Source organism: Gossypium hirsutum, chromosome D01 (assembly GCF_007990345.1).
Source record: "Gossypium hirsutum isolate 1008001.06 chromosome D01, Gossypium_hirsutum_v2.1, whole genome shotgun sequence".
Taxonomy (NCBI): Eukaryota; Viridiplantae; Streptophyta; class Magnoliopsida; order Malvales; family Malvaceae; genus Gossypium; species Gossypium hirsutum.
The window spans coordinates 57,124,182-57,133,699 of NC_053437.1; the positions used below are offsets into that span (position 1 = coordinate 57,124,182).

Here is a 9,518-nt window from a genome sequence, read left to right on the forward strand (position 1 = left end):
CATAACCAACAACAATCGATGGGTATATCTCCCGTACATAAATGTACCATCAATTTTTACCAGTGGCTTACAATACTGGAATGCCTGTCAATATTGCTTGAAAGCCTAGAAGAAATTATATAACACTCAGCATCCATGGAACAATCAGTCGTTGTAGTACGTAAGCATCATTTTCAGATCGGTTACACAACCTGAAACGTACCTCTTCAGTACTTGACACTATTGCCATAAATCATTGTACAACGCATCCCACCCATTATGCATATTCTCTAACACCTTCTCTTTGCAATCCATGCCTTATGATACGACGACGTGTAATCAAACTGGATGCGGATATTTTCAATTAAAATCGACAAAGAAACCTTAGGGTTCGCTTTGACTATAAGTAGTATTATATCTGCGATAATCTCTGAATCTAATTTCAGATGATCCTATGAAATACCTGCAACAACACGAGTATGTTAAAATTAGCAATTCAACTCTTTAAGTAAAAAATAGTCTTAATGCAGTACCCGTGACAACATACATATGCGGAACAGTGTATTTCTTTATGGTCCATAGCCCTGTCTTCTTCTTAACAAAAGCCATGATTTTCCATGCACATCTGATGTCTCGCATTGCGCACTTCGCCTTGAACTTGTCAGATCGGGATTTAACAATGTGGAAGTTCACCCTGTTCTTAATGTTTTATCACATCTTACGTGGAGTGTTTTCCCTCTAGCAATTTCAACTCTAAACTTTTCCCCACTCAATCATCAAATATCCCGGGATTCCCAGAATATATTTTCTGAACCGATCTCAATGCTCAAAAATAATGCACTGGAAAAAATAATGTACTGAACCTATCTAAATGTTCGAAAATAACGCATTGTAAATAACGATCAAAACTCAGTTACATTTTAAAAAATAAAATAAAAATTTAAAAACTAAGATTTAATCAAACAAAGTAGTTCAAGTTTCGATTTTGAATCGAATTGAATTTTGCAATTCAAATAATTCAAATATACGATCAGTGTAAATATGATGCTTCTAAACATCGAATTAAATAATTATTAACTTTACATCTCAACAAATTATAAAGAATATATAAAAAAAAACTTAAAAAATATATAAAAAAAACTCTAAACTTTAAATTTAAAAAATATAAAAAAACCCTACAAAACCCTAAATCCTAAAATCCACAAAAACATACCTTAACTCTACTTTAAAAAAAACTTTAACCCTAAAAAAATGGAACACAAGGAAAACATTTTCAATTAAAAATGTTTTTATAAAATTGGTCTAATCTCGTAATTTTTTAAATTTTCATTATTTTAAATTATTCACTCCTAAAAACGATAGTGTATAGATTTTTTTCTAAAAAAAAATACATGAATACACAAATATGTTTTATTTTTCTTCATTTCTTTTGCATTTTAGCCATTTTAGCCCAACTAAAAAAAAGTTCACAGAGCAATAAACTCTTTTTTTTTAAGAAAAACCTATATTCATATACTGGTTGTTTAGAATAATAAAATTTATAGTTGTCTATATGATACTTTTTAGAGAAAATTTTAGAATTTTTATTATTTAAATTTATTCAATTATATTAAATAATTTTATAGATCTAATATTTCTATTCATTAATAATATATGAACATAATTTATGATTTTTTTTGGTAAAACTTTTAAAAGATAAAACCAAGTTCATTAATTTTATCTTAATATGCTATCATGTTCATTAATGGTTAAATAATATATTGATTAATTTTTTTAATTTCAATTTAGTAATATAATGACAAATAAAGGGTTTTCTCGTATAAATTTAAAATTTTCTCAAAATTTGTGCTTTTATATATACTAATTTTTAAAGTCATATGCGTAATTTTACTATGTTCATATGTTTCATTAAATAATAATTTTATTTCTTGGATTTACTGTAAAGTAATTTTATTTGAAATTTCAATATAATTAAACTATATATTAACTATTTTAATAATTGAAATATTATAATGAAACACATATTTTAGAATATACTAGTTTCTAAAGTCACATGCGTTGCATGTGATTTTACTATGTTCATATAATTCATTAAATAATAATTTTATTTCTTGGCTTTACTGTAAAGTAATTATATGATTTTCCACGTCAAATTTATAATTACTTCTTAAATAATATGTTTTTAGTCAATATGATTAGTGCAAAATAAAATTCATTACTCAAATAGTTGAACATAATTAAAATATATTAACTTATTTAGCATTTTAAATATTATAATAATAAAACTTTCAAATAATAATTAAAATATTTTTATCATATTCAAAGTGCAATATAGTTTTACTTCAGATAATTAATACAAAATAATATTATTTAAAATAATAAATAATGAACATAAATAAAATATATCAATTATTTTGATCATTCACATATAGCGCTAATAAAAAAATCCTAATCATTATTAAAGCTCTTGTTTAAACTATAAAAAAATTGAAATATTATAAATTAAACTCTTTACTATTTATTTTTTTAATATTAAATAAATTGACTATAATAGTTCATAATATAATTAATATAATTATAATATAGTAGATTAGATTATAGAGATATATTATTTATAAATTTTTATATATGAAATATAAAGTTACCTATTTTATAAATAATTAAAATTTATTATTTAAGAATAATGTAATATAACATTTTTTTTATTTTTTTGGTTAATGGAAACAAAATAATTGAAATATAAATTAATTCAATAAAAATTTAAGTTATTTATTTGTATATAATTCATTTGATTGAATTAGAATTCTTATTTATAAATATGATATTTTTTATAAAATAAATTTATTTAATCAAATATTTTAGTGAAATTAAAATTCCTATTTATAAAAATGATAAAACTTAAAAAAGAAAAACATATTTAAATGTCGAATTCATTAGTATAATGAATAAAAAGGGTTATGTTGGTCTGTTCAAAAGATTTTCTAAATTCGTGCCTTTAAATATATTATATATTATATATTGTAAATGTTGAAAAAAATTATATATATAAAGATAATATAAAAACAAAACAAATTATGAGATTATAGAGTATAATATAAAAGAAAATGAAAATTTTACTCTGGAGCTTATGCTGGTTGAAAGTACATAACAAGTTACTCTATTATAAAAATTAAATCTAACTAATTAAATAGATTAATTTAATTTTAGTATTATAAAAATAAAATAAAGAAAAAATGTAACCAAGTGATCATTTACTGTTTAATATAATTATTATTTTGAAAATATTTTATGATCTTACAAATAAAATCTATTATTTTGGGTTAAATTTCAAATGGGAAAAAAATGGGAAATTAAAATTTGTACAAGTAAATAAAAATTTGTAATCTATTTTATAAAATAAGTAGCATACATTTATGAAATTTAGTTACATATGTGGCTGTCCGAGAACGTTGAGTCAACTTAATGAAGTTCAATTAAAGAGGGTATGGTCAAGAATCTCTTTCGCATAACCTACTTTGTTTTTAATTATAAAAAGAAAAAAGAAAAAAAGAAGAGTCCACTTATTAGATTTAAAAGCAAAATAGTACAAACACACATTAAATATATAGATGAAATGCAGGGAATCTGAGCAGGCTAAAGAACAAGCAACATTACCCCAAAATTAAAGAGAGAAAAACCCAGATTTTATGTTTTAGTTTTTACTATCCATTTTTACTCATTGTGGTAAACAAAATCTGATTGGTTGTTGAAGTGGGGTCTTATGTTGTTCACGCGTATGACTCCGAGAGTAGTCTTTATAAGAACACCGCCACAGAGTCCAACTAAAACTGATCACTGTGTTGCAAATTGGCTTGTATTATATATTATATATTATATATATATATTCGCTTTTGTTTTTGTTTTTTCTTTTACTTTTTAATGCCTTTTTATGTGATTGGGTGTTGTAAGAAGGAAAACAGAAGGAAGTTTCATTGAACAGAAACACACCTTTGTCTAGATTTATTAGGTTGCTTCACTCAAACTCTATAGTACACAGACAAAGAAACCCAATGTACCAAACTGGGTTTATTTTTCTCAAAGATTCTTCGTAAAGTGAGTCCCTTTCTTTTCTTTCGTTGTATGTTTGTTTGTATGTATGTATGGCCATGTGGGTTTTTGCTTTTGTTTTTTTTTAACAGTATGGTTTGGGAATTTGTATGAAACTAAGGGTTTTAAGAAATGGGATTCATGGTGTTTATGTTTGAGGGGGCGTTTAGAAATGATTGATAGTACAAATTCTAAGGACGATGGGTTTGGTTATTGTATGGGGAAGCTGGTGGTTTGACTTGTGGGGATTAACTTGTTTTAAGTCAACTAAAACCTGCAAGTACAATTGAGGACTATATTTAATAGCAGTACTATTGTCTGTTTTTATATTTTAACTGTGAATGAACAACTATGGAAGGTTTCTTCGTTCTGAAATGCATTTCTGATTGCAGTTCATGATTCAAAACAAACTTTTTCTTGACGATGTTTCTGCGCCTCGGACAGATTGGGATTCTGGATTCTGGCAGAAGGAACCTTTCCTGGAAATTCCTGTTTTTGTTTTTCATCTTTACTGTGCTTTTGTGTTTCGGCTCATGATGATGATCATGTTTACAATTCCAATCTAATATATAGGCTCTGTTACAAGCTAATTTGTCGACATGGAAGGCGATGGTGCTGTTCCCAGTGACTTTTCGCCCAATTCTACCTTTGTGGATGCTGCCATGGATTTGGACCTTATGGATGAACTCTTGTTTGAAGGGTGCTGGTTAGAGACTAATGATGATTTCAACTTTATGCAGCCTGCTCCTTCTACATCTAATGATCTCAATCAGTCTATTACTGTTCCTTCTAATGCAAACTTACATCAAATGCATCAAGGGGAGACCGAAAGATCGGTTTCTCCCCCTTGTGACGGGTCGGCTGTTGGGAATGCTTCATCATTGTTACAACCTGGAACTTTTATAGTTCAAGGCACTGAGTTGGGCAGTAGATGGTGGATAGGACCGAGCGCAGAATCCGGTTCTTCTTTATCCGTGAAAGAGAGACTAATGCAGGCTATTGGATATTTGAAGGAATCTACAAAAGATAGGGACCTCCTTATTCAGATCTGGGTGCCTGTAAACAGAGAAGGTAAACATGTTCTTACTACTGAAGGCCAGCCATACTCTCTCAATACGAATTGCAAGAGTCTCGAAATCTTTAGAGATGTTTCTAAATCCTATAACTTCCCGGCCGAGGAGGATACAAAGGAATCAGTTGGGTTGCCTGGCCGGGTATTCTTGGAGAAGTTGCCTGAGTGGACACCCGATGTTCGTTTCTTCAGAAGTGAGGAATATCCACGTATTAGCTTTGCAGAGAAGTACAATGTTCGAGGATCTCTTGCTCTTCCTGTTTTCGAGCGAGCAAACGGAACATGTTTGGGTGTTGTTGAGATTGTCACAACTATTCAAAAGAGCAATTATCATCCCGAACTTGAGCACGTCTGCAAAGCTCTTGAGGTCTCTACTATTCTTTTTTCTTGTTCTTCTTTATTTATCATCTGAAACTGTCATAGTTTAATCAGTTAACACTGTAATAACTAACTGTATATATAGTTTTAGGACTTGTTCTGCTTTTTATTGATAAAAGTTGTCGATAAAGTCTAAACTCGTGTTGTATCTTTAGGATTTGACTTTTCATTTTAAAAAAGAAAATTAAGTAGATTAAGGAAAGAAAAAAAACCTTTCAGAAGTGCCAATTGCCATGAATCAGTTTATTGGGGTCTAAATAAATCATATCCACATGCAGGCTGTTGATCTAAGGAGCTCTCCCAACTTCACTCCTCCTAATGTTGAGGTAAATGAATGGTATCTTAAAACCGTAGTTTTCGATGGTTCGAAATTTTATTATTCGTTTCTGAGATCAAAGGAAGTTGTCTAATGCACAGGCTTGTAACGAGTTGTATCAAGCTGCATTGCCTGAGATAGCCGAGGTTCTAAGATCTGTTTGCAAGACATATAAACTGCCTTTGGCTCTGACATGGGCTCCATGCCTGAATCAAGGTAAAAGTGGATGCCGACATTCTTATGAGAACTTTTATCATTGTGTCTCCACCGTGGATACTGCTTGCTTCGTAGCCGATGAAGAATTTTCAGAATTCCTTGAGGCATGCTCGGAGCACCACATGTTCAGAGGCCAAGGTGTAGTTGGTAGAGCATTCACGACAAACAAACAATGCTTTGCAACTGATATAACGGTCTTCAGTAAGACAAATTATCCTCTCTCTCACCATGCTAGGATGTTTGGATTACGTGGCGCTGTAGCTATTCCACTACAAAGCATTTTTACTGGATTGGTTGAATTTGTTTTGGAGTTGTTCTTACCAAAAGATTGCCATGACAGTGAAGCACAAAAGCAGATGCTGAACTCATTGAGCGGTTTTATGCAGCAGGCTTGCCAGAGCTTGCATGTAGTTGTGGACAAGATGCTGGAGGAAGAAGTGATCCTGCCAGTTAAGGAAGTTGTAGTTGCATCGGACAGAAGATCAGACAAAGAAGAAACTCAGTTTATGGTTTCTTCTGCAAAAGAGAACTCTCCGGAAGAGTCATCGTGGATTGCCCACATGATGGAGGCTCAACAGAAGGGTAAAGGTGTTTCTGTCTCGTGGGAATATCAAAAGGAAGAACCAAAAGAAGAGTTTAATGTGACAACTCATTGGGAAGACAATCAACTAGAGTTACATGATAAGGAGGTACTTTCGGATTTTCAGCAGCTTCATCAAAACGATGAAAGCAAAGCTAGTGTTGAGGGAGGTGGTGGTGACTCCAGTTCTTCTGGTGGGCGTGGCGTTTTACCCAGTAAAAGAGCAGGTGAGAAGAGACGAACCAAGATGGAGAAGACAATCAGCTTGGAGGTTCTTCGACAGTACTTTGCAGGGAGTCTTAAAGATGCTGCCAAGAGTATCGGTGGTAGAGAAATACTTAATTAGAATTACAAGCTTCACATTATTACTGATTCAAATAATCATATGGCTCAAGTAATGTTTCCACATAAATGCAGCAATGCATCTCTTGTAGATAGAGATTGATTTAGCCTAGTATATATACATATATAAGGTGTTATATAACTTAAGACACTCTAGTTCTTATTGATACAATGAAAAGTTAATTTTCAAGATACGGTGTCCATAGAACAATGGAAGGCATCTTGCCTTCTATGCTGTTTTCAGCCCGGTTTGTGCCTTTGCATTCTTACCGCAACATTTCTGTCACTGTACCTTATTTTGGATTGATATTCGCAAATGCTGTTGTCATCCATGCATTAGCAGTTTGTTCCATTTTGTCTCAAAGAGAGCTTAACAGAATTCATTCTATTGCAGTGTGCCCTACTACTTTGAAAAGGATATGCAGGCACCATGGGATCACTCGATGGCCTTCTCGGAAAATTAAGAAGGTAGGCCACTCTTTAAGGAAACTCCAACTTGTGATTGATTCGGTCCAAGGTGCTGAGGGTGCCATTCAAATAGGGTCGTTCTACTCAAGCTTTCCGGAACTTAGCTCACCAAACCTTTCTGGTAATGACCGTTCTTCGTCTTTGAAGATCAGTGGGCATTCAAAGCCATCTGAACCTCAACTTGAGAACTGCATGTTCAGCCAAGGAGCTGCTGCTCCGAAGTCTCCATCTTCTTCATGCAGCCAGAGCTCTGGTTCAAGTACCTGTTGTTCCATTGGAGTGAAACAGCATAGTACGAGTATCAGTGCATTATGTAGTGCAGATGGGTTGATGGTGGAAGACCCTGGTGGAGCACTAAAGAGAGCTCGTAGTGATGCTGAATTGCACTCGTTGAAACAAGAGGAGCCTAAGCTGCTAGCAAGATCCCAAAGCCATAAAACATTGGGTGAGCTTCCACCTTTAGAGACACAACTGCCCTTGCCGAAAACTGGTGGCCAGAATCTACGAACCGGGGGTGCCTTCAGAGTAAAAGCAACGTTCGGTGAAGTTAAAATAAGGTTCAGCTTGCAACCGAGTTGGGGTTTTAGAGATGTGCAACAAGAGATTGCGAAGCGATTCAATATCGAAGATGTCAGCAGAATGTGTCTCAAGTACTTGGACGATGATAACGAGTGGGTGCTTTTGACGTGTGATGCTGACCTTGAGGAGTGTAGAGATATATACAAATCATTTCAAAGCCACACAATCAAAATCTCCCTCCATCAAGCTTCTCATCCGAATCTAGGAAGTTCATTTGGTAGCAGTGCCCCATTATAACATCAGTTCCCTTATGGGTATATTTGATGGTCGTAGTAGTTTGTTTAGGATCATATGATTTTTATTTCCCATATTATTTGTAACAAATAATAATACATCATGAGTTATATAAGACGCCATGCAATAAAAGCAAATTGGGTGGAAGGTCAATAACGTTGGCAGAGGATTGTGAATGCATAATTGATATCATATGTTGTAGTGTAAATGTTCTGCTTCGTTCAAGTGTGGTTCAATGCACTTCAAATAATAGATGGGGTCGAATCAAGGATCAAGTTTAGGAGAGGTTAGACAGAGCTTTTGCGAATGCTAATTTTCTTTGAAATAGAGAGTTTATTTCAGTTTGCAATCTTCCTCTGCACTGTTTAGACCATGGTCCGGTACTTGTTTCCACTAAAGTTAGTCTTCCACTCCAAAGAAGACCATATCATTTTGAGGCCGGTGGGATCACCAACGTTTTCATTGATAGAAAACTTTCCTCTTGAGGTGGAATAAAGAGGTATTTGGAAATATGCAACGGAGGAAAGCCTTAGAAATGCTCTTAATCGAGGCTCAAGTTGACTTAGGCAAAAGGAAGATGAGAAATGAGCTGAACATTTTGGAGGAATACGAAAAACTTCATTGGATGCAGAAGTTTAGGAATACTAAATTTTTTCACGCAATAAAGAGAGAGTGTTTAAAGAACATTGATGATATATGGGTTGAGGAACCACAAGACCATGAAACAAATCTTCTTGGACCATTTCAAGAGTATTTTCTATTAACAAGACACGGGTGACATCCAAAATATCAAAAACATATTACAACACTTAAACTTTCATCATCTTCGAGAGCTTGATAAGCCATTTTCAAAGAGCAAAATAAGAGAAGCAATTTTCCAAATAGGTGGATTGATGGCAAACCTAGCTTATTCTATCAAACTTAGGTGGGTTTGGATGGACGATTGGGTGCGGTGCGTTTAACTTGCTTTTTGTCTTACGCTACAGTATCGCTACAGTATCTAATCTCACCGCCACCGCTATTTTTACACTAACCGCAGGTAAACGCACCGCCCATCAAAACCCACCCTAAGGGTGAGACAAAAAACAAACTAAACGCACCGCACCGCACCCAATCGCCCATCCAAACCCACCCTTACTAGAATATTGTGGGTCCACTGACGACTGGGGCTACCTTATCTTTTCCATCCAATGGGTTCTTTCTACGAGAGCTTAACAAAACTACCATTGCTCTTATACTAAAGGGATATCCAATCTAGAGCTACAGAC

The 9,518-nt window shown here is 33.3% G+C and overlaps 1 protein-coding gene across 3 annotated transcripts; it reads left to right on the forward strand.

The window, feature by feature from the left end:
* The first annotated feature begins 3,807 nt into the window (after positions 1-3,807).
* Positions 3,808-8,403, forward strand: LOC107922103 (protein NLP2). Of its 3 annotated transcripts, none has more exons than XM_016851946.2 (5): positions 3,808-4,071; positions 4,458-5,504; positions 5,794-5,841; positions 5,933-6,953; positions 7,364-8,403. In XM_016851946.2, the coding sequence occupies exons 2-5, from the start codon at positions 4,665-4,667 to the stop codon at positions 8,251-8,253; spliced, it is 2,799 nt and encodes a 932-aa protein (XP_016707435.2). In that variant the 5' UTR covers positions 3,808-4,071; positions 4,458-4,664; the 3' UTR covers positions 8,254-8,403. The 3 variants fall into 3 exon arrangements, with proteins under 3 accessions (XP_016707435.2, XP_016707436.2, XP_016707437.2); XM_016851947.2 differs by having other exon boundaries at positions 3,814-4,071; positions 4,510-5,504; XM_016851948.2 differs by having other exon boundaries at positions 3,814-4,071; positions 4,639-5,504.
* Positions 8,404-9,518: the final 1,115 nt, after the last annotated feature.